The sequence below is a fragment of the Erinaceus europaeus genome, chromosome 10 (genome assembly GCF_950295315.1).
Source record: "Erinaceus europaeus chromosome 10, mEriEur2.1, whole genome shotgun sequence".
In the NCBI taxonomy this organism is placed as follows: domain Eukaryota; kingdom Metazoa; phylum Chordata; class Mammalia; order Eulipotyphla; family Erinaceidae; genus Erinaceus; species Erinaceus europaeus.
The window spans coordinates 26,091,009-26,115,255 of NC_080171.1; the positions used below are offsets into that span (position 1 = coordinate 26,091,009).

General features: G+C 51.3%; 1 protein-coding gene across 2 annotated transcripts in view; it reads right to left on the minus strand.

The window, feature by feature from the left end:
- COL5A1 (collagen type V alpha 1 chain) overlaps positions 1-24,247 on the minus strand; it is a 138,908-nt gene that overhangs the window by 24,829 nt on the left and 89,832 nt on the right. For both annotated transcript variants that reach the window (XM_007521425.3, XM_007521424.3), the window contains exons 29-46: positions 23,962-24,015; positions 21,911-22,018; positions 21,156-21,209; positions 18,789-18,842; positions 15,245-15,289; positions 15,067-15,120; positions 14,300-14,344; positions 13,789-13,842; positions 13,155-13,208; positions 9,255-9,308; positions 8,056-8,163; positions 5,912-6,001; positions 5,769-5,822; positions 4,303-4,410; positions 3,240-3,347; positions 2,242-2,295; positions 672-725; positions 480-587 (exon numbers count right to left, since the gene is read on the minus strand). In XM_007521425.3, coding sequence (XP_007521487.1) covers positions 480-587; positions 672-725; positions 2,242-2,295; positions 3,240-3,347; positions 4,303-4,410; positions 5,769-5,822; positions 5,912-6,001; positions 8,056-8,163; positions 9,255-9,308; positions 13,155-13,208; positions 13,789-13,842; positions 14,300-14,344; positions 15,067-15,120; positions 15,245-15,289; positions 18,789-18,842; positions 21,156-21,209; positions 21,911-22,018; positions 23,962-24,015 — 1,260 coding nt within the window. The remainder of the gene's footprint in view (positions 1-479; positions 588-671; positions 726-2,241; positions 2,296-3,239; positions 3,348-4,302; positions 4,411-5,768; positions 5,823-5,911; positions 6,002-8,055; positions 8,164-9,254; positions 9,309-13,154; positions 13,209-13,788; positions 13,843-14,299; positions 14,345-15,066; positions 15,121-15,244; positions 15,290-18,788; positions 18,843-21,155; positions 21,210-21,910; positions 22,019-23,961; positions 24,016-24,247) is intronic.

The following is a 24,247-nucleotide window of genomic DNA, read 5'->3' on the forward strand; positions in this document are numbered from 1 at the left end:
AATGAATCATGTCACCGCCATATGCTAGAACACTACACAGTTACTAACAATTATGCCACTGACAGCAATTAGAAAGCGTCGTGATAAAGGAATGTCGACAGGACACGTGTTACAGTGTGCAGTGAAATCGCACAAGCGTTGGACACACACAATGGGAAGAGTGATGACACTGAGGACCACCCAGGTGTTTACAGTGGGCAAGCCCAGGTGGCAAGGGCAGAACTCATCTAGGTTTGGCTCACTAGGGCTCATGTCCCTATGCTTATAGAATGAGCAGGCACATAAATGTCACAGGTGAAGAGACCAAACACAGTCTTCTGGCCTGTGGCAATCCCTGGAGGCCCCCTGTGGCTTAATCTGGTTTGTTTTCAAAAGGACTGAGTAGGAAGGAGGAGGGGTGGAAGGGAGAGAAAGGGGGGGAGGAAGGAGGTAGGACACTGCAGGGCAGAAGGAGTCAGCTGAGGAGCCAGGGACAATACCTGCAGCCCCACTGGCCCAGGTGGCCCAGGAAAGCCTCGGGGTCCTTCGTCACCTTTCTGCCCAAAGAGGCCCTGTTGGCCACGGGGGCCCGGCTCGCCATCAGCTCCCTGCGGGGAAGAATCAAGCTGGTGGTGAGGACCCATGGCTGTCCCTCACCAGCTGGGAGAGAAGGTCAGGAAGCAGATACTTACAGAAGGGCCTGGCTGCCCGATGGGGCCTTGAGGGCCTGTAGGGCCAGGTGGACCCTGTGGGGAAAAGACATGGCGGTTGGTTCCAAAACCACAGCTGAGGTTGAAGGTGGAGTCCTGGGTCAACACAGCAGCTGATGTGCGAGGGGAGGCCTGTCCACACCTCAGTGCATGCTGTGCTGCAGGCCCCAGAACTGCCAGGCTAGGAGTTCACCCCTGGCAGGTGTCATGGGTGTCATGGGCGATGGGGCAGCGGTTACGAGAGTCTTGCCAGAAGCCACTCTATGTCATTTCCACCAGACACACACACACACTTACAAAGACACATGCATACATACAACAGATGTATATACACATGCAGACACATAGATACACATATATGTACACAGATACATATATACAGAAAGACACACACACACACCAACACACACCAGGACATGGTCCTAGAGCTCTGGCTTTAGGGATCAAGGCCGTGCATTCATCCCTTGTACACCACTCCATGACAGATGACTCCTGGAATGTCCCCAAGAGCCCTTCAGAGTCAGCACAGGAAGCAGAGGGAGAGGAAAGGGGGAAGTAGGGCACAGCTGGCACTGAGACCACAGGCCATACTAGGATATGGTCACTGTGAGCCGGGGACGGCCATGTGGGGGACAGGCCCCACTGTGCAGAAGATATACCTCAACCATAGAAAGGAGTGGGCTAGCACTGTTGAGACACATAGACATCTCTGAAGAAGCTTTATTTTTATAAAGACAGGACTGGCAAGACAGCTCACCAGGGTAGTGCACCTACTCTGTCAAGCACATGACCCTGGTTCAAGCCCAGCCAATTCCCATGACACTGGCAGAAGTGTCAGTGCTGTGGTGTCTCTCTCTGTCTCTGCCATTCTCCTTCTATCTGAAAAAGTCATCATGGAGTGGTGGTGGTGATATTCCAAAAACAACAAAAAAATCAGTTAAAAAAAAAGCCATTTTAAAAGAAAATTAGGAAGTTAACTGGTGCAGGGCTGAGGAGGTGATTCAGCAGTAGTGCCCATGCCTGACATGTGTGTGGCCCTGGGTTCAATCCCCCATACCTCATAAAAGCAAGAAAAACAACACATAGGATGTAAATGGGGGAGTGATTTGCTCTGCTCTACTGTCTCTTCAGCTCACTCATTAAGAAAGCTGCCACCAGCGAAGGTGCCTCTGTCACAGCCTTCTGCTCTGTCAGCATCAGAGGGTGGCACTGACATCTGCAGGGTACAGCCTCAAGATATAAACGTTCAGTCTGCTTTATTGCACAAAACCTGCCGGCACTCTCTATTCACTCATTAGCACCACAGGACCCACTCACAGATACACACGTACACGTAGAGTTAAGCACCTACACAAATCCCTGTACACATACAACACAGACATCACACATGTACAGTGTGCATAGTCATGCACACATGCACACACACCTACACACATGCAGTGAACTTTAACAGGAAAGAAGCACCCTGACAGTTTCCAGTTACTGTGAATGGAGGCTGGATGTCACACAGAGCAAGTAGCCCTTTGGTAGTAGTCACCCAGTGGCCTCTTACCTGCTCGCCTTTGTCCCCTTTGCTCCCCTTCTGTCCTGGCTCCCCGATCTCTCCCTGTGGGAAAATGTGGAAGACCCTTCAGCCGGCCCCATTCCATCTGGATGCCATCTGTCCCTGCAAAGCTGACCCTCCCTGCAGATTAAGCCTCCTTCCCCTCCCCAGGAAGTCTCACAGCTTTCCTAAAAGGAAACGCTCCCATCTATTCATTTGATTTCCAGTTTCTTGAGGAGACTTGAAAGGGAGGAGGTTCTTGATCTCACACTACACAGAATTTCCATAGATTGGAGGAAAATGTGCTAAAAACCATAATGCAAATATTTACTTTGTGCGTCAAACCAGATGACATGATGGAATAATAACAGACAACTCAATTAGTGTGCTTCCAAAAGAAACTATTAAAACCACTCCCATGTTTCTGCCTCATGGGTGTCTCTCACTCTGAAAGGCAAGGTATCATCCACACAGAGAGGGAACGGAGCAGAGGGCTGTCACCAGTGGAGAGCTGAGCACAAGAGCTCGATCTGCCCACCCTTGTTAAATGAAGGATAACGTGTAGGCGACCACAGTGATGAAAGGGAGCTTGGGCAGCTCGGCGAAGACATTTAAAAATAGATATTAAGCAAAACCTCATTAAGCCGGGCTCTGTGAAATCAAAATCTGAGCTGATTCAGGGGGGTGGGTGGGGATTTTTCTTTGCTCCAACCACTCAGAGTGGTGTCATGCTGTGATCACCAAAACCACATGAGATGAAAGAAGCTTCTAAGTCCCCCTGGGCAGGTCACAGAGCTCAGTTACTTACTTACTGCTGAGCTGTCCCCAAATCATCCACTAACACAAGGGCTGGATGGGCTTGGGGCATCTGTTGCTGGCCCCTTCTATATCCCACTGGAACCCTTTGTTTATGATGGCTGCCTGCCTGCACTCCTAGTCCCTGGCTCAGTGTAGCCATGTGTTACTGGGGAGCAGCTGGGCTCTTTCTGAAGAGGGCTTCTCCTTACCTTGTCTCCATCTTCTCCTGGGGGGCCCACCGGGCCAGCTGGACCAGGGAGCCCCACAGGACCCTGCAGACCGTCTCTGCCGGCAGGGCCTTGCGGACCTTTCTCACCCTAAAGAGGAGAGAAGACGACCCCCATTAAATACAGCTCTGTCTTTCCTTCTCTCCCTCTGTCTTGGTCTATTTGTGTCTGACAAAGTCAGCTAGGAGTAGGGCTGGGGAAATAGATCATGGTTCTGGAAAAGGCTGTCATGCCTGAGGCCTTGAGGACCCAGGTTCAATCCCCAGCACCACCATCAGCCAGAGCTGAGCAGTGCTCTCTAGTCTTTCTCTGTCTTCCTCTCTGTATCTCTCTCGTAATAAATAAATAAATAAATAAATAAATAAATAAATAAATAAATAAATGTCAGCCAGGAGTGGTGAGTCCTCAGAGGACAATAGTGGCAAAACCCATATCTCCATCCAGGGGTTCTCCTGCCTTTAGTTCACTCCTACTGTGGACTGGAAGGAAGAGTCCACAAATAGGAAGTCAAAATGCTTAGGAAGAGACCATTGAAGCCACACCCTGTGATTTTAACACCATTTTTCTGGAGTCAGATACAGCTAAGTCATTAGGCCCTCACTAGCTAACACTCATACTGTGGCTTAAGACACCACAGTGCCTAGTACTGGTTGCAGCTGGTGGCTAGAACTCTGGGGATATGAGATGATGGAAATGATACAGCTTTCCCCTTCTCCCTCCTGGAACTCCTTGTCCTCTGGCCCTCCTCCCCCCCTTCCCCAGCGGAATGAATCTGAGAGAACCCCCTCTCACCCCATCTTCCCCCCCCCGGACCCACTCCAACGACCATCTTCCTCAGAGAGTGATCATGGGCTGGGGACACAGGACGCAGCTATGGCTCTGAGTCAGGTCTGAGGTCACATTTGGACACAAGCTGCCTCCAGCTGCCCCTGCCTCTGACCCCCCCATGCATGCTAGGACCTGGCAGCCTGGGGGACAAGCTGCCCAGGGACAGCATGGGGCAGTGGCCAGGGTGGACATGGGGGTCCTCCTAGGCAGTTCTTACCGGTGCACCTTTCTCTCCAGCTGGTCCTGGAGGTCCCTGGGGCCCGGGTCTCCCGGGAATGCCAATGGGCCCAGCAGCACCTGCAGGGCCTCTCTCCCCTGGAGACCCCTGCAGGGGAGGTGGGTGGGGGGGAAAGAAAACGTTAGTTTCAACATGTATGCAACCGCATGGGAAGGATCTCCCAAAGCACCTCCGGGTACACTCCTCACTTCAGAGCCCACCATGGCTCCCTAAGACCCTTTTCAAGCATGGGTCTAGCACTTGAGGTACTGTTTCTGGCTTCTATTCTAAGCACATGTCTATCCTCCCCCCCACCTTTGGATAGAAAGAGAAAAATTGAAACAGAAGGGAAAGTAGAGGGGGGAGGGAGGAAGGAGGAGGGGAAGAGAGATGTGGGGGGGGAGAGACCTGTAGGACTGTTCCACCACTTATCACTTATGAAGCACCCCCACCCCTGCAGACAAGAACTGGAGTTGAACCCAGGTCCTCACAAACTATAATGTATGCACTCAACCAGGTGTGCCGTCCCCTGTGCCCTGTCTGTCCTTTTAAGTGTCCAAAAGCTCCATCTTCTGAACCCCTGTCCCTTTGGTAGGGTCTGTCCAAATGCTGTTCACTTCAAGCCCTGAACCTCCCAGCCACATGCTTCACAGCAGGGCTCTGTCCCAGCACTGCTGAACGGGACTTTGTCTTCATCCCAGGGGACCAGCTCGGGCAAATGTTGATCCATACACAGACTTCATCTGGAGGCAAGGTGGAAATTTTATCTTCCTCAGTTCCCTTGTCCGCGTGTGTGTGTGTGTGTGTGTGTGTGTGTGTGTGTGTGTGTGTATGTGTGTGTGTGTGACTTAAGATTCACTCTGCAAACCAGCCAGGAGCAGGGTAGCTACTGTAACCCCACATCTGTACAGCCAGAAAAGCAGGGGGGACCAGGTGGACCCCACTGGAGGGCAGACGTGACATCTCCATAGAGGGTTAGCCAGGAACGGGGCCCATGTGTGTGCCTTTTGAGGAGGCAGAGCCTGCTATGGCTCGGAAAGTCCCTGGACTGCAGCTGAACATCGGGAACATAGACTCACCAGCCACTATCACCTGGGAGCATCACATTGGCCTTAGCAGCCAGGGGGACTGTCTTGACCCACTGCTGGGGGATGGGCCTCCTGTGCTGCTTGGACCTGGGGTCCATGCTTGGCATCCAAAGGCCATGGCTTCTTCCCTGCTGAGCCCCAGGCCTGCATAAGAGTGTCAGCTGGGCCACAAGGGGCCCTCCTCCCTCTAACTGTCCCCTGCATACCTCATACAAAGTGACCCATCTGACCCTGACAGTTGAGAATGTACTGTCCGCCCCCTCCAGATGTGTCACCTGCACCTCTATCTTCCCTGAACCCCAGGATGCCCGGACTTGCCCACAGGCCAGGTTTTAGGAAGAAGGGAGGTAAGGCCTCTTGGGGGCCAGTGCCACTCACTGCGGGGCCTGGGGGTCCGGGAGGTCCTTCATTACCCTTCAGTCCAAGTGCTCCCTGCGAAGCAAAGAGAGTGTGATGAGGGCACTGCAGAAGAGGCCAGAGCTGGACACTGCCCAGTTCCTCCTGCCTGGCCCCATACTCACCACTGGTCCGGGAAGCCCTCGATCTCCAGGGAAGCCACGTAACCCCGGGGGACCATCCTTTCCAGGAAGACCGGCAGGGCCTGGGTCACCCTGCAAACAGAGCCAGAGGTTAGGAGTTCTGGAAGCCTAGATCCAGGTCCCCACTAGCTGTTATTATTATTATTATTATTATTATTGTATTTATCTACTGGATAGAGACAGAGAAATTGAGGGGGGGGAGATAGAGAGGAATGGAGAAAGAGAAATACCTGCAATACTGTTTCATTGCTCCTGAACCTTCCCCTTGCAGATGGAGACTAGGGGCTTGAACCTGGGGCCCTTTGCATGTCAGCATGTATGCTCAGTCAGGTGCTCCACCACCCAGCCCCTCACTAGCATCTGAATGATACCCAGGAGCAGGAAGCCAGGAGCTGGGCTTAGAGTTGGGTTAGACTGGGGACTCTGAGCACAGATGGGGGGTGGACATTGGCTTTAAAAGAAATCTGAGGGTGTCAGGCAGTGGCGCAGCAGGTTAAGCGCACGTGGTAAGGACCAGCATGAGGACTGGTTCGAGCCCCCGGCTCCCCACCTGCAGAGGAGTCACTTCACAAGTGGTGAAGCAGGTCTGCAGGTGTCTGTCTTTCTCTCCCCCTCTCTGTCTTCCCCTCCTCTCTCCATTTCTCTCTGTCCTATCCAACAATGACGACATCAGTAGCAACAACAATAACTACAACAACAATAAAACAAGGGCAACAAAAGGGGATGAAAAGCAAAATTAAAAAAAAATTTTAATCTGAATCTGGATTCATGGCAGCTCTACCTGCAGGAGCATCAGGCTCACACACAGGCTATCATACAGGCAACATGGGGTAGTATGTGGTAAGCTGAGGTTCAGTGGGTGGTTTAGGAAGAGCCCGCTCTGGCTAAGCCCCATAGAACCCCAGAACCCCCTAAGGTCTTTGGGGGCCACACAGGCTAAGCAGGAGTCAATGGCCAGGCATCTGCTCCACTCTGGCACCTGCCCCTTGCATATATCTGGGGCTCAGTGTAGGAGCATGTGCGGGTGAGGGTCAAGGTGTTAAAGAAATCAAGCAAAATGCATTGGATGCTTGTCGCATTTTCTGAAAGGATGAACCACCTAAGCCTCCCTAAAGCATTGCTATCTTCTAGGATCTTCCATGAGACTCCCATATGTGAACATGGCATTCTCCAAACCCAGCATGCTCTAGGCTTTCCAAACTCTCAGATTTCCACTTATAAGTGGAATTTAAACCTAAGCCTATATCTGCATCTCTACTTACCTCTATTACATGCACATACACATGTGCATACAAGCATGCATAATTGACAAGTGCTCTTGTGTTTATTCATGTGTATGCTGCACATGTGTGTGTGGTTTTCCACATTTGGCTTTGAGGACTAACTGAAGGAGGGCACAGCTGGTGCTAAGAAGCAGGCTAGAAACATATCCATTTCCTACATTATTATTTATTCTGTAACCTCTCAAGGTAGTTAAGAGGTATTTGTTAAAGGATCACTTTCTGCTAAATTCCTGTTAGACATGAATTTAGGGTGTTATGTCAGATTGTGCTTTCCATTTTTTAAATGTTTATATTTATTTATTTTCCCTTTTGTTGCCCTTGTTTTTTATTATTGTCGTAGTTATTTTGTTGTTATTGCTGTTGTCGTTTTTAGTTAGGACTGAGAGAAATGGAGAGAGGAGAGGAAGACAGAGAGGGGGAGAGAAAGACAGACAACTGCAGACCTGCTTCACCGCCTGTGAAGCGACTCCCCTGCAGGTGGGGAGCTGGGGACTCGAACCCGGTCCTTGCGCTTTGCGCCACCTGTGTTTAACCCGCTGAGCTACCGCCCGACTCCCCTGTTCTTTCCATGTCTAAGCTCAGGGGTGGCAGCTAGGGAAGAGTCATTAGCAGGATGCAGGATGCAGGATGCAGCTGCAGCAGAAAGTCAACCCCCCCCCCCTCTGCTGGCCAGTTCAAATCCTCCTTCTAATGTGGCAAAGATCAAGCTAAGATTATGATTTGAGGAGAAGGTTGGCATGAAGCATTTGAGAATTCAGCTATTTATTGGGGGGTGGGAGGGAGAGAGAGAGAATAAAAGTACCAAAATAATTCCTTAAGAAAAGTCAGGTCTGAATAACTCACCTTTGTCCCTTCTTTTCCAGCCAGGCCTGGGAGGCCTTGTTCACCAGGGGGCCCTGGGGGGCCTGGGTGACCACGCTCACCCATTGAACCAGTTTCTCCATTGGGACCCTAAAGGGAAGATCAGCAGCAATTACTTTTTTTAAAAATAAAGTATTTCAAAGTGGAGTGCAAAAGAAGTGACCTCTTTTCCTATATATAAGGACAGCCATGGCCATGGAGGGGGAGAGGTCCATGGCATGTCCAACATGATTCCAGGTTCCTCTATAAGTCTCTGGTGGGGGGGTCCAGGAAAGAGATGATCAAAACACCTTGGGTGGAGGTTGTTGAACAGCCTAGGGCCTGACCCTAGCTCTGTCCCAGCATAGTAGTTTATTTATTTATTGGATAGACAGAGAGAAAGCGAGAGGAAAGTAGGGAAAAAGAAAACCTGCAGCACTGCTTCACCACTTGCAAAGCTTCCCCACTGCAGGTGGAGACTGGGGGGCTTGAACCCAGGTCCTTATGCATTGTAGCATGTGTGCTCAACCAGGTGTGCCACCTTGCATTCCTCATCCTATCACTCCCTTCTTCGATGAGGGGGTGGCTGTGTTGATATTTCCCAGGACAGGTGCAGCCATGCAGTGAGGGGTGGACAACTGGCTCCAGGAAAGGTGAAGAGGGAAGCCACACTTCCTGCAGGCTGTGGCTACAGAGGGTCAATATCTCATTTGCTGCTACATTAAGTGTGAGTTTTCCCAGAAGCAAGGTGACAGCCACTTCGTTTGGTTCTCTAAGCCACCAATCCTGGCTCTGAGCCTCTCCTGGCATTTATCTGCTGTTAGTTAGACCCTCAGGGCCTCAGAAGAGACAAGGGCTGGAGTCAGGAACTGCTATGGATACTGGCTATAAGAGCAGGGCGTAGCCAGCCCTGGCTCAACACAGATTCCTGGGCCCGCCTGGTCTAGAGCCACTGCCCAACCAACGGTCTGCTTAGCTTAATTCTCTACAGTGCTGCCTCTTCCTCTCTGAAAGTGTTTTTACACAGAGTAAATCCTGAGATGAGAACAAGCACCACACGACTTCTGGTTCTATTTGAAGCAGTCACAACTTTCAGGATCCCCATGGAAGAAACACCCCAGGCAGGGTCCTCTTTCCTGTGCCTGAAGGTGACCTAGGACACCCTTCATCCCCACAGTGAAACCCAAGGGTCTATATCTTACCTGAGGGCCAACCACACCGGGGGGTCCTGGGGGACCAGTCTTGCCTTGGAAACCCTGTGGAGAGATGTACCCAGTGAGGAGCAAATAAGAGGCTTGTCCCCTGCCCCATCCCCAATGGCAGATGTTCTAGACTGGATCTGAAAGGTCCCTTGCTCTTGCTTCATTTTTTAAAAATCTATTTATTTATTTATTTATTTATTTATTTATTTATTTATTTTTGCCTCCAGGGTTATCACTGGGGCTCGTTGCCTGCACTATGAATCCACTGCTCCTGGAGGCCATTTTTCCCATTTTGTTGCGCTTGTTGCAGCTGTTATTATTATTGTTGTCATAGCTGTTGTTGTTGTTTGAGAGAGGACAGAAAGATAGAGGGAAGAGAAAGACATCTGCAGACCTGCTTTACTGCTTGCAAAGTGACCCCCCCCACGCCGCCGCTGGGGGCTCTTTTTTTTTTTTTTCTTTAAGAAAGGATTAATTAACAAAACCATAGGGTAGGAGGGGTACAATTCCACACAATTCCCACCACCCAATCTCCATATCCCACCCCCTCCCCCGATAGCTTTCCCATTCTCTAATCCCTCTGGGAGCATGGACCCAGGGTCATTGTGGGTTGCAGAAGGTAGAAGGTCTGGCTTCTGTAATTGCTTCCCCGCTGAACGTGGGCGTTGACTGGTCGGTCCATACTCCCAGTCTGCCTCTCTCTTTCCCTAGTAGGGTGGGTCTCTGGGGAAGTGGAGCTCCAGGACACATTGGTGGGGTATTCAGTCCAGGGAAGCCTTGCTCTTTAAGCTGGCCCTTGTGATTTGCACCATGTGTGCTTAACCTGCTGTGCTACCGCCCAGCCCCCTCTTGCTTCATTTTTATGCTAATTTCCGGAAGGTAATGGAAGGCTATCTTCCCTAGCAGCTCCCACTGCTGCCCCTGTGGACTGAGATACACACCCAGAACAGGCCCTCTTCACCCTGCCACTAAGCATCCCTTTCCCAAGACATCAGACAGGCAGGATATCACACCAGGCAGTTTCATGGGGAAAACTAGACTCTGACTAGGCTCCCAAGGGAGGGGGTATACATACAGACAGGTGTGTATGTGTGGGGTGGGGGGCTGATGAGCCCAGTGGCTTGAGCTCAGCCTTTGGGACAGCCAAGTGCAGACACAGAGATTTCATGGAGCTGCTTGCTGTCAGCTTGCAGCAGCATCTTCAAATATTATGGAAGGATGCTCCAGTTCAGGACTCAGGTGAGCTGAACGAATGGGCTAAAGTGGCCATTTCCATTTAAAACACTTTCATTACTTTATTGATTTATTGGATTGGAGAGAGGTAAGTTAAGAGAGGAAGAGGAAGTAGGACAGACAGAAAGAGAGACACCTACAGTTCTGCTTCACCATCTGTGAAGTTTCCCCCCTGGAGGTGGGGACTAGGGGCTTGAACATGGGTCCTTGCATGTGGCAACTTGTGTTTTCAACCAGGTGTGTCACCACCCAACACCTCATTTTTAAACTTTCTTATACAGTGCCAGGAAGGAACCTAGATATTGCCAGTTGCTACTCAGTATTTTTAGAGAATGAAATGGTGGGAGAGAGGGAGAGTGAGAGTACAGCACAGCTCCACCATTCACAGAATTCCCTGGGTGCTCTCATGTGGTGCCAGGGATTGAACCCCAGGCCTCCTGTGTGGAAGGCAATGACTTTTATCTAGCTGAGCTGCCTCCTGGGCAGCATTTGCAGGGCGGGAAGTGAAGGGTGATAGACAGGGCGAGCTCAGTGGAGTCAGGGCGGAAGTGCCCAAGCCAGGCAACAGTGCGAGCAGGAAGAGCTCCAGCAGGTCCACAGCTGGAGAGCTCCCGAGACAGCTGAGGGGGCTCCATGCCCAGGCCCTGCCAGAAAGTGGGCTTTGGCTCCTATTTGGCAAAATGATAAAGAAAGAGGAAAGTCAGTCTCTAGGAAAGAAAGAGCAGGCTGGGGGATGGCCAGAAAGCACCTCTCAGGGGCCAGGAAATGATGCAACTGGTCAAGTGCACACATTGTGTTCAAGCCTCTGGTCCCTCCTGCGGGGGAGCTGGGGGTGGAAGGAAGCTTCAGGAGCAGTGAAGCAGTGCAGCAGGTGTCTCTCTGTCTCTCTATCTCCCCTCCCTTCTCAATGTCTCTGTCTCTATCCAATAATAAATGAATAAGCTCTTTAAAAAAAAAAGATTTAAAAAAAGAAGAAAGGAAGCATCTCTTATCTTCCTAGCAAAGACAGCAGCTTAATTAGCCAGCCCGCTTCTTCCAAAGGGAAGAAAGCATACGACAGGCAGGGGCCTTCCATCTTGTCTCCCCAGAAAGGAATTAGAGAAAAATATGCAAAGCTCTCTGACGAAATGTTTTAATTTTTCTCTAGAAACAAAAGAGCCGAGTCATCCTCATTTATCTTCCCTGGTGTGCCGCGTGGCAGATCACAGGGAAGGCATAATTAAAAGAGGTTTCACCATAAAGAGAGACAAAGGGATTGTGCGAACCAGGCAGCAAGCAGACGTTAAATATGAGGTTCACGCGCTCACGAGAGCAGGGCTTCTGTTTTTGTCCACCAGGACACAGGCTGCGGAGATAAAGGGCCACTTCTGTCTCCACCCCACCTCCGCCTCCCCAGCTGTCTGGTGACAGTGAGGTCAGCAGAAACTTCAATGGTGCAAAGCCTGAGGCCTCAAGGTCACACGGGAGCCCCAAGGTCACAGGAGTAGGTCACATCCTTCCCAGGACACCCCTAATAGCAGACACCACAAAATGAGGTCTAAAAAAGACTGCCAGGGCCAGGAATGGTCATATTCTCCATAAAGCCTTTAGGTTCTAGCTGAAAATTTGAGTGTATTTTAAAGCCAAGGTGAGATAGCCTAAAGCAGGCATTGACAGGCAAAGGCTGTGGATTCATCATTATTAACTGATCCCACTGAGGTCTATTCCGCCATCAACTGGCCACCATCTTCTTACAGAAAAGGAAGTAGAGGGCTTAAGAGATAGCTCATGGGGTAGAGTGCATTCCTTCCCATGTGCATGGCCCAGCTTCAAGTCCTGGCTTTACATGGGAGATAACATAATACCAGGGAGAGCTCCTGTGTTAGGATGACTCTTCCTCACACTGTCTCTATTATTCTCTCCCCTGCCTCTGAATCTGAATGAAAAAGTGGCCCAGGAGAGGTGAAGTAGTACATGTGTAGGGCCCCAGGTCAAGGGAAACAAAGAAAAGGAAACTGAGTAGCCCTTCACACCATGCCCACCCAGCAGACTGGACAGACATGGGCTGTGGGAACAAAGCCATGCCCCTCTCTTGAGGCTTCACAGCCTGAGACCACCAAAGGGCTTGGTAAGAAATGGGGAGGGGGATCCTCAACTGCTTTCCAATTACAATGTATGTTGCTTGAGCTAGGGTATATTCAGAATTATTTTTATAAAAAACATTCACATTTATTTGATAGAAAAGACAGAAATTGAGAGGGTAGGGGGAAATAAGAAGAAAGAGAGACACCTGCAGCACTGCTTCACCACCCATGAAGCTTACTCCCTGCAGGTGAGAAGTGGGGGGTAGGAGGGGCTTGAGCCCAGGTCCTTGTGCTTGGTAACACGTGCGCTCAACCAAGTACACCACTGCCTAGGCCCCAAAATGATTATGGAGGGGAGAAAATGCCAGCCACAACAGGACTCCACATGCCTATGGCATTTAGTTTTTGCTATGACAGTGTGGAAGGTGTTAAACATTGAATGAAGCAGCTAACACACCTTTGTGGGCTGCCTAGCCTCTGCACATGGCTCACCCAGGCAAGTCTGAGCCCAAACTGAGGAAGAATCAGGGAGTCAGAGAGCCTCCCAGGAGGGAGCACTCTCTCCCCAGCTGAGAGGGAAGCAGCAGAGAAGGTCAGCACTCACCGTCTCGCCTCTTTGCCCAGGGTGTCCTGGGAGCCCATCTTTGCCTGGAGGACCCTGGAGGAAGAAGCAAAGGCAGAAGGTCTGTGAGGTTCTGAAAAGAATGCAACTTCAGGGCTTAGTGCCTGTCACTTTGGGTCTTCTGTGTCATTATTCTCTCCCAGAAAGAACTAGCAGCAGAGAGGAGCCAAGCCCTGAGGTCCTGCCAGGGAGCAGCAGGTGGCATGGGGACCAGTCTCTCTGGAGGTGAAGCCCCCTCCCTGCAGGTCCTATAACATAGCCTGTCCCAGAAAGGTCTCAGAGTAAATCTGAACCAGCTGGCAGTATACTGTGCCACATGCCCCCCATGACAGCTTCACCCCCGGGCCTTGTGAGTGTGACCTCATTTGAAAAGAGAGGCTTTGCTGATGGGATAAATGGTTGGTGGGTACCTGGGCTGGGGTGACCCCCAAACCAGTAACCGCTATCTTTAACAGGTAGATCTGGAGCCCTGACAGGAGAGCAGAGGCAGAGATGGGGTGACATGCAGGAGGGCCCAGTAGGTGGAGGTGACCAGGCGCTTCCTCCCTCCCTCATGCTGATGTGACCCCAAGGGACCTTCCCTCCCACTGGCTGTGCCAAAACATGTACTACTTACTGGAGGGCCCTTTGGGCCGGGAAAGCCTGTGGGTCCTTGGGGTCCGTTGGGTCCCTGGTGACAGAGAATAGCCAGTTTGAAGACCCCCCACAGCCCAGTCTGACAGCCCCAAGCTGGTGGCTGTGTGATTATACCTGCCCAGTAAACTGTGTGTTCACAGCTTTGTTCTAGCGAGTCCAGTACCCTCTAGGACTGATGAGTAGAAGTGGGCCAGAGCAGAAAGGCCAGGAAACAGAGTAACAGAGCACAGCACCCTGTCTTCCATGTCTCAGCCACCCCAAAACCCAAGGCCAGGACCAAGTGAGTAGAGCCACCATCTTCAACCTCACTCCAAAGCACATTCCCCGCGCCCCCCCCCCCCCCAAGCCCCTATACATTTAGGAAACTCCAATCCTTCTGCAGCACTGGTGTCCCTGTACCCAGCCTCAAGGGAAAGGAGGAAAACACAGAGGGGACATTTAGAGCAGCTGCTCTCAGTCTGTGACAGCAGGCTTTGGTCTCTGGCACTTACCCGCTCCCCAGGGGGGCCAGCCGGGCCATCACCTCCAGAGTTGCCCTAGGAGGCCAGAAGGCAAATTAGTGTTCCTCTTATCACCAGGCTGGATAAAGACTCTGGTGACAGCCAGGGGGGAGACCACACAGCCCCACTGTATAGACAGCATCCACCAAAGACCACCTGACCCCCAGCAGAGAGAAGAGCACCCCAGTCACTGATCTGGGCTCCCCACTTGCTCGTTCTCAAACTTCTTTGTATACACACAGTCAACAGGGGTTGGGCCATCTCCCAGGGACAGTGTCATGCTGGGGGCCAAAGACTGGGCTCCAGCTCAGAGAGGCATCCAGGATACACACTAACACAAGACTGCAGCATCCACTCTGGAACCACTGGTTAGCTGAGCTCAGCAGATCCCTGAGGCCACTGGCTGCTATGGGTGAGGGGTGAGTACATTTCAGGGGGACAGGCGATGCCCCAAGCTTATTACTGGGCACTGTCTCCAGCCTCTGGGCTGGAACATCTGGCCGAACGAGGACCATCCCAGCCCCCAAAACCCAAGCTGGTATCCTGGGAACTTGAGGTTCTGCCCTACTCTCTCCTTTTAGACCTTGGGCATCAGGCACAGCCCAGCACACTGGAACTGAGTTACTCCAAGGCAGCTGGAAGTAAGTAACCAGTTTCTTCTTAAGCAACCCCTCCCCACCCCACCCCCACCCCCCAAAGTTCTGTTGTTGCCTCTCAATACTGGTTCAGGCCACAAAGAAGCCTGGTTTTGGACATACCTTAGGGCCAGGCTTCCCAGTGATGCCCCGGGGGCCTCGCTCTCCTCTCGGCCCCTGGACAGAGGGAGAGAAGCAAAGTCAGCTCACAGCCCCCAGGTCCCTGGAGGCCCCCATGCTCATGCCCACCCCACCTGCCCCACCCTCCTGCAATGAGTTACTGGAGCCCAGGGGTGGTTACCGTTGGGCCTCGCTGCCCGCGTGGTCCCACCTTCCCAGGCGTGCCCTGGAAGCAGAAGAGAAGGGGCTGGTCAGGTCAGTCACTGGAGGTCACTGTCCCTCCCAGCTGAGGGGGAGACCGTGCAGAAGCAGAAGCCTGAAAGCACCACCACCTTCTGTCCCAGGGGTTGCTTTGGAGCCCGCACACGTAAGGCCTGCTGGAATCCACTTTTCTCCTGCAGCCTGGCAGGTGCCTGGTTTTCTTCCCAAAGCATCTGCCCTCCTCTCACTATTCCCCCTCTCCCTCTTCTCCTCTTTCCTACCCCCTCCCTCTCTCTCTCTCTCTCTCTCTCTCAGTGGGGGGAGCAAGGAATCACTGTTGCAAGAAAAGAGAAGAAAGCCAGCCCTTTCATACATAATTTACTTTTGCTACAGTTAAGAATATTAGCCATTAAATTTTCAACAGGCTTTGCTGAAGAGCAAACTTGCAATATAATACATAAATCATCTATCCGAGAGTCATTTGCTTCTCCTTTAATAGAATTTAGAGGCCTTTTCTCTCTCCCACTCCCCCACCACCACCCCCGTTGCTGCTGCTTGCCTGTTTCCAAGCCACAGGAAAAAAATACACCGCTCCTCTGTTTTCCCTGGAGCTGGTCAGAGCAGCTGACCACAAAGGCACACAGGTACAGCCCCACTAACTGCCCCCTCATTCCAAATCCATTTTCCAGAACTTTCTTCCTGCTTTCTAATGACAACACCCCCTCCCAAGGGGGGTCCTGTTTTTATGAAAGGCCACCTGATAAAAACTCCTCTCACCATCTTTCATTCCTTCACTGCCAGAATCAACACTGTCTTCTCCCATTTTGAACTAATTGAATAAAATCGTTTTATGATGATGCGGTAATTATGTTGCTTTGCAGCAAGGCTCTGGTTTCACTGGTGTAATTACGTGGCAATATCCTTTGGCTTCAAAATAATATTTGCACACAAAAATTAATGAAACATCTGCTTTCTTCAAACAATAGGCTTTTGGCCAGTGGAGACACCATGCCTAACCCAGTCACTCCTTGGCAATTGTGACCGAGCACAGCTGCCCAAATCCTCACTGCTGCCTCCAGGGAGTTTGGAGTCAAAAAGCTCTCTCTCCCAGGAAAGACATATGCCTGCATTCCAGGACAGGGCAGGCAAGTGGGGACCCCTTTCTTCCTTGGCAAAGATTCTGGAATAAAGGTTTCTATTTCCAAAAGGGATGGGAAGGCTGGTGTGCTTCGTGATTCTGGGGTTCCCCTGGGGGTCTAAACATACAGCAAAGGGGGCTTATATCAAGTGAGACCTGAGCACCCACACAGTCAGGTTTGACCATCTGCCTCAGCCCCGGAGGTCAGGTCTGTGGCCAAGACATGCATACAAAACAGAGCTCCAGTCTGGTCTTCTGGGAGCAGGGTTCTTGGAGAAGGCAAGGGGAAACTGTCCCCTAGACTCCAGTTCTGGCTGGTTCCACACCCCCACTCCTGGAAGGTACTGAGAATGATTCAGGAATGGATGCATCTTTCAGCACATTTTGCCATTACCAGGGCAGATAATGATAGACAGACAGATGATATACAGCAGTAGACAGGATGGGTAAATAGGTAGACAGACAGACAGACAGGTTGGCTGACTGGCTGACTATGAAAGAATAGAGGCAAATAGATATGTAGAAGATGGGCAGATACTGGTAGACTAGAAACAGGTAGACAGACAGAACCAGATAGGTAGGTGGATGCTAGGCACCCAGATATAGAAATAAGCAGAGACACAGACATGACAGCTGTACCCATAACAGCTCTCCGGGTGTACATAAACATGTATGTAGATAAACAGACACCTTCCTGCATGGACATTGGCCCCCTGTGCTCAGAACAATCCCCCACTTGCACTGTTGTAATCTGTCAGCGATGTCCATTTGCACAGGTGTGGGCTGATGTAGGTCTTTCTCCTGGCTTTCAAAATAGCTCACAGAGGCTTCCACATGGGAACTCAAGTTTGGAGCCACGCTGAGAGGATACAGCTTGAGGTTTGGGCTGGGAGAGCCAATGGGGACACAAAGGAGTGAGAGGTGGTTATATCATGTGGAGAGCTGAGTCCTCAGGTTTCCCTGTAGATGCTTCCCTGAACATCAACCCCACAGAGGCTCCCAGTCCCATCCCTCCATCCCATCCACCCCAGGCCTATGGAAAAGTCCTGCTTAAGTTCAAGGCCCAAGAGGACTTTGCACTTATTTTGCTGAGTGGTAATCCTCTCACCTAGTTATAAAGCTTCCCCAAAGAGCTTTCAAGCTGTTTCCTGCAGGAAGGTTTGCCCCCAAAGTCCGGGGAGTCAGGGAGAACAGTGCTCCCCCACCTGGGACCTGAGGTCAGCTTGTTCACAGGGACAGCAAAAAGGACCAAACCACATGGTATCTAGCAGGTGTCCAGAGACGATGGCAGCTTGGGAGGGAAGCTTTTCAACTGTGGTTGAGGGCCAGCAAGAACTCACTAGCAGGTGTGCAGTTTGTCATGTATATGGCCCAGGTTCAAATCTCCACGCCATAAGGTGGCACTGTGGAACTTGGGAAAGCTTGGCTGCTGTGGTGTGTCTCCCTGAAAAAAGTGGCCCCAGTGGGGAAGGGGCGGTGGACCTAGATCTGCAGGAGGCTCTGGCAGAAAAGAAAAGAAAAGGGAAAGGGAAAGGGAAGGGGAAGGGGAAGGGGAAGGGGAAGGGGAAGGGGAAGGGGAAGGGGAAGGGGAAGGGGAAGGGGAAGGGGAAGGGGAAGGGGAAGGGGAAGGGGAAGGGGAAGGGGAAGGGGAAGGGGAAGGGGAAGGGGAAGGGGAAGGGAAGGGAAGGGAAGGGAAGGAAAGGAAAGGAAAGGAAAGGAAAGGAAAGGAAAGGAAAGGAAAGGAAAGGAAAGAAGAAGAAAGAAAAGAAATAAACAAATGCCCAACAACCGTGGGCAAACACAGGAAGTGAGAGAAACTCTTTCCCCTTCCTTTTATTTTTTTTTTTTACTTTCAACTTTCTATTTTATTTTGATAGGAGAGAGAAATTGAGAGGGGAGAGGGAGATAAAGAGGGAGAGAGACAGAGAGATACCTGCAGACCTGCTTCACCGCTCATGAAACTTCCCCGTTGCAGGTGGGGACCAGGGGCTTGAACCCGGATGTTTACATATGGTAATATGTGTGCTCAATCAGGTGTGACACTGCCTGGTCCCCTCCCCTTCCCTTTAAACTTGGCTTGGAGGGACAGTCACTTGGGTAGAAAGGCCAGGATCTGATTTCATCAGTGGCCTGACAGTGCTGTGGGGTTGTGTCTGCCTGGCACCTTCCCCCTTGCCTGCCACCCTTCTCTCTCCTCACCGCCCACCCCAGCGCAGGAAGACTCACCAGCACTTAGAGCTAACGGCTGCAAGCAGAAGGTCAGCCGTTCTGGAAAGCAGTTTTGGCAGCAAAGAGGATGAGAAATAAACAGGTCATAGATTGGAAAGTGACATGGCCATGTAATGCCAAGCAGCAGAACAGAGCAGAGGCCAGGAGTCCTTCTTACCCTGCCACCTTTCTCTCCGTTGGCACCGGGGAATCCAGGAAATCCAATAGAACCCTGAAAAGGAGTTCATTAAGGAGGAAGCATGAGAACTGGGCCAGAAGAACCAGCTATGTAGCTGGAGAAAGATCACAGCCTCTGGCATGAGCCCCACTCATCACCCCATTCCCCACCCATCAACCCACTCCACTCTACCTATCCACCCATCCACAACTCACTCATCCATTCATTCATCCATCAAATAGCCACCTTCAAACGTATATCCTTTCAAGCACCTACCCATCCACCCAACTACTTACCTCCATATATTTATCTATGTACCCATCCCTTCATCTATCCATCCATCCATCCATATACTCATTCACCCACCTACCATCTATTTGTTCATCCAAACACCTACCTTCAGCTATACATCCATCTGACTACCCACTCATTCAACTGGACCATCCATCCATTCAATTATCTATCCCACTGTATCCAGCCAGCTATTCACCCACACAGACACCCATTCATTCACCCTTCTACCCGTGCACCCTCCTCACTTCATCCCATGCATCTACCCACCCACCCATACACCCACTCAACAAATACATCGAGTATCACATAGCTCCCAACTCTAAGAGCCAGAATTAAGTCTAAACCATGCCTCCCTCTCCTCTCTGTTCCCTACACCTGCTTTCAACAAGCCCACGTCTGCAAAACACTGGTGGAAGGGAAGAGAACGCCAACTACTGAGATTAACTGGAGATGATGTATGAACCTCCCACGTATGACATCTTGTTTACTGCACCTTGTTATCTCCCCAGAACACCTCTAAATAAAGTGTGGCACTTTGCAAAGTCAGAAATGCATGCAAATTTATGCATCAAACGGTGGCATCTCATAACAGTTTAATTCTAGAAATCCACAAAGTGCGCAAAGACAACAGATGAGCTCAAGGACTCTGGTCTGGCAACTGTCCGAACATCTGTTATGTGAATGAAAGCCCCTGCATCAGTGTCTCCATACTTCATCTGGCTAGAAGGTGGCTGTTGCCTACAGGAAGTCTGCCTGTGTTCACTGTGGAGCCCTTGTCCTCATCCAATGCTCAGGCCACAAAGAGCTTTCTGTTGATCTAACCTTGTACTTCTCAGGGGGCTGAGCATGGCCTCCCCAAGCAGAAGACCTCCCCCCAGAGACCCCATTGCCAACATCAGTACAGGCTTGGGAGTAGGCCCTGTGCTGTGTGAGAGCTGGCCACTACCAGTACCTTCCCATCCACATATGTGGCTTCCCAGCTCTGCCCTCACCTTCCAGAAAGGCTCCCTGACGGCCAGGGAGATAGCCCAACAGGTCATAGCATAGCATCAGCATGCTTAAGGCTCCAGAGGTCCCAGGTTCAATCCTGGCTTCACAATAAGCCGCAGCTGAACAGTGCTCTAGCGTTAGTGTCTTCTCTCTCTCTCTCTCTCTCTCTCTCTCTCTCTCACACACACACACACACACACACACACACACATAAATCTTTAAAAACAAGATGAATTGCCAGGGGGTAAGACAGGATAATGGTTATGTGAACAGACTATCATGCCTGGGGCTCCAAAGTCTCAAGTTCAATCCCCAGCACCACCATAAGCCAGAGTCAAGCAATGCTCTGGAAAAAAATTATGAATTTGAACTATGTTCCCCCATCTGCCTCAAACAACTCTTGTCCTGACCTCTCCTACCCCAGGAGAGTGTTCCTTGGAGCTGGCAAGAGCACCACTGAAGGCATGACTGTGAACAAGGCCTCCTCTTTGCAGAACTGCCTGCCAGTAGGCTGGTCTAAAAAGTAGGCCCTTTTCTGTGGTGACAGAAGTGGAAGTGGAGCTGGCTGAGAGAGCCCAACTTTACTTTGTCTGTTGATGGTATCTCCAGTACAAGCAGTCTTTTCACAGGGAGACTTGTGAATAATAATAGGTGAGATTTGGACCAAAAAAAAAAATACTCAAAGCTTCCAGGAGCTGTCTCACTGAAGAGCAGAACATGATTTCAGACAAGAAGTGCATGGCCTTTCGTTTATGCTCAGTGAGGATAAAATAACCTTCAACTCTCCCAGGGGAATTGGAGCTAGCAGGGGAAGGGTCCTGAGTCCTGGTTGTGAGGAGCCTCTAGACAGAGGCCCACCCCCAGGGGCCCAGGAGTGAGAACACTGGGGTACTGTCCACACCTACAACGTTCTTATCCCCACCCTTCTCTGAAACATACAACATGATGCCCAGGCATCTCCCTCCAACTTGGTCAGACCAGTGACATCTATGTGTCTCTGTAGCTACACCAAGGGACAGTGAGTAGGGGGCAGGCTGTGTGTCCCAGGTAGTTGCCTGGAAGCTGAACACAGATGTGAATTACCTTTGGCCCTTGTCGTCCAGGGTAGCCCGGAAGTCCTGGCACGCCAAGTTTGCCCTGTGGAAGGAAAGGAGCTGCCATCATGGGTGGCCCCAAGACAGGATGAGGCAGGGCAGGGAGGTGGGCTCCAGAGCTGGAGGTCTTGACCTTGGTGGACAGGCCTGTCCTCCCAGGAGAACTTCCTTAGCTCAGTCAGAGGATGGACTCCCTCCCTCCATTGATCCTCACTCTGATTTCACAGAAAAGGTCCCCCACCTCCCAGACCCCATATCACTGCTGAAAGCTAGGACCCTTAGGGCAAACACTGGGAAAACACACTCAGTGCCGTGCCATGTCACCCAACTGCAAAAGCATTCTGGTCTTAGGACAAGACGGGGTGGGAGGTTTGAGTTGTTCCAAGAACTTGTTCCTGAGCCTGCAGCTGGAAAGGTTGGGTGTAATCAAGAGCTGCTCCACAGCAGGAACAGGACAAAAGGGAGTCCCATTATGCACATGGTTGATGGGACCCCCAGTCTCTGTGAGCTGCTGATGGAAGGATTTATTATTTGGGGGGAGGGAATCTATTAAAGTGCTCATAAAGACCAAACATGGGGAAGGAAAGGACAATCTGTCAAACTCACCAGTTGAGGGGGTATGGGGTGCCTGCCAGAGAGCACCCCCTAACCTGGGGGCTTAGCTTGACCGAGCCACCAGCCTACAAGCCTGAGGCCACCAAGAGGAGCCTTTCCCAGTAGGTGGCCCAGCCACCTGTGTCCTACCTTCTCTCCAGGGGGCCCGAGAGGACCAGGGTCACCATTCGGACCTCCACGACCCTTTGGGCCCTCAGGACCATCTTCTCCTCTGGGTCCAGGTGGGCCAATCTCCCCCTGTGAGTTAGAGAAGAGGTGAGTGCGAGGCTGGTCCCACAAATGCCTGGAAGTAATATGCTGGGCTCAAGCTTGTCAGTGAATAAGGTGCTCTGGGAAGCCCTGCCCAGAGAAGCAGGAAGCAGCAGGGGTCGGGGCACACAGCATCTTCCTGATGACCCTCTGCATGTTGAGTGCCTCTTGTCGGAAATAACCAAAATTAACCCAGGAAGCTCAGAATCCCTCCTTCCCCAAATAGAGCACAGTCACAGGCACTTATGTATTATACACCCCTTGATTTATTTCGAGGCAAGACTAGACACAGAAATTCCACAAGACTCTTCCCTAGACCCGTGGATTTATTTTGAGGCAAGACTAGACACAGGAATTTCATAAGACTCCCCTAGAGACAGAAGATGTTTGACTGTCACTCCCCAACTTTTCCAAGTCCCAGGAGCTAAAGCTTGGCCCAGATATGACATCTGGTTCCAGCAGTGACCCCTTCCTGTCCTGAGTACCCATTCCAGAACTTTCTGCCATGGACAGCCCTGCCAACCAGGAGCAACCCCAGAACAGTCATGCTCAAGAAAGATAACCACCTCCTTATTCTTTAGATCCACTTGTCTAAGGACTGAGAACTCTGTCCCTAAGAAGTGTTTTTTGTTTGTTGTTTTACTCCAACAAAAATAAGCCTTCACATATTTACTGAGCATCTAGGAATTGCCAGAGCTGGACAGAAACTCCTCTCTGGAAGAAATCCTGGTTGACGATTCTTTTTTCCCCAGTGGAGGAGGTATTGCAGCCCTTGGATTGTCGTGATCCAATTCAGGCCAGAGCTCCACCCTTCAGAGTCTGAAATCCTGGAAGGTTTTCCTGCAGATATACCCTGAGCTGCAGACCTTGTGCACACAGAGGCAGGATAAAAAAGGCCTTCTGCCAGCTACACAGAGAAAGGCTCTGAGAGTGGAAAAAGTTCTAGAAAAGCTGGGTGTCACAGCCATAAGCTTGGATTCCAGTGTGAAATGAAGCCTTCTCAGCCTTCCTCTGCCTGACCCAGATGCACATGGGGTCAGCCTCTGAAGTCCAGGACAGAGACCCTGAATATGGGGTGCTCTGGCTCTGGCATCTTCTGGATGGTACCCTCAGGCCCACTTTTTTGGGGGAGGAATCACAGCAGTAACTACAGGACAGCTGGCTTCCACAGACAGCCACCCAGATTTGCATTACTGCTGCTGTCTTGGCTGTGCCCAGCAGGCAGCCCTGTAGCCATGGCTCTTAAGTGACTAGAGAACTTCAAGTTGCTCCCACTCTGGCACCACTGGCTACAAGCCATCTTGCCTGGGTGCCACCTGCCTCCCTCTCCTCAGGCATGTTGAAACAGCCCATGGCCCTCAGGTTCAGCCACATGAATCCCCTACCCCAGTCCCAATCAAGCTCCCTGGAGCTGAGATACATCAAGTACTTAGGAACAGCCAGGTGGCTCGAAGGTCAGCATAAGGCAACCAAACACAGATGTCTGGGGATGCTGGTGAGCAACAAAAGCCACATTTGTGGGTCAAGATGCTGTGAGGGCAGGTCATTCTGCACCCCTTCCTCTCCTCCCAGCACCCTTCCCTGTGGATCTTGGGCAAACTGTTCTGCAATTCACAGAAACAACCAGCAAAGAACAAGTCCCCTGACCAGGCTCTGCAGAGTGGTGTGGCCAGGTGACGATAAGCCAGCCCCTCCCTGTAGCTGGGCTGAAGTCAAGCAAGACCCACTGTGCCTTCCAAGATGGGGGTAAGGGTGAAGAGGAGAGGGAACCAAGCTCCAGCCTCCTAGAAGCCCTACATGAGGACTAGGTTTCTCCCAGTGGATGTTCTCTCCATGCTGAGAAGTTGCCCTGAAACCCCAGAACACTCCCAGCCTCTATCACAGGCCTTCCCACACACCCACCCCACTGGCCCTGCCCCCCAAATACGTACCCGGTCTCCTTTGATACCCATATCTCCTTTAAATCCAGGGAAACCATCTTCACCCTGAATAAGAGACGACAGAGAGCCTCAGCTTAGAGAAGGACCCCACCTCCCAGGCCCAGGGCCTGCAACACATGAAGACTCAGGGCCATGTGGACGCTCTCAAGGGCCTGCCCCATGCCTTCCTTGGGAAGCCTGCTCCCATGTCCACAGGCCTGGCTGCTCCGTGAAAAAGCAGAGAGTATATCCCTGTATCCCCATGTCCCAGCAAGGGTCCTAAAGAAGCCCCCCCTGA